Source organism: Chaetura pelagica, unplaced genomic scaffold, assembly GCF_000747805.2.
Source record: "Chaetura pelagica isolate M959 unplaced genomic scaffold, ChaPel_1.0 scaffold450, whole genome shotgun sequence".
Classification (NCBI taxonomy): Eukaryota; Metazoa; Chordata; class Aves; order Apodiformes; family Apodidae; genus Chaetura; species Chaetura pelagica.
The window spans coordinates 30,257-30,519 of NW_009951666.1; the positions used below are offsets into that span (position 1 = coordinate 30,257).

Consider the following 263-nt stretch of genomic DNA (forward strand, 5'->3'; position numbering starts at 1 on the left):
CTCTCCCTTCCCCTCTCCCTTCCCCTCTTCCTCCCTCTCCCCAGGAGAAGGAGAAGAAGTACATGTTGCCCCTGGACAACCTGAAGATCCGGGACGTGGAAAAAGGCTTCATGTCCAACAAACACGTCTTCGCCATCTTCAACACGGAGCAGAGGTGAGACCCCAACTCCTTGCCCCCCAAACCCCCTGGGGATCCCGACATCCCTCCCCAGGGACCCTCACCAACCCCTTCCCCCCACTTCCCAACCCCTTCCCCCATCATT

The 263-nt window shown here is 59.3% G+C and overlaps 1 protein-coding gene across 1 annotated transcript in view; it reads left to right on the forward strand.

The window, feature by feature from the left end:
* The window catches only part of DNM2 (dynamin 2), a gene marked incomplete at both ends in the record, with an annotated part of 24,528 nt that overhangs the window by 23,538 nt on the left and 727 nt on the right, over nt 1-263 (forward strand). Inside the window, one exon of the mRNA XM_010007251.1 lies at nt 45-154. Coding sequence (XP_010005553.1) covers nt 45-154 — 110 coding nt within the window. The remainder of the gene's footprint in view (nt 1-44; nt 155-263) is intronic.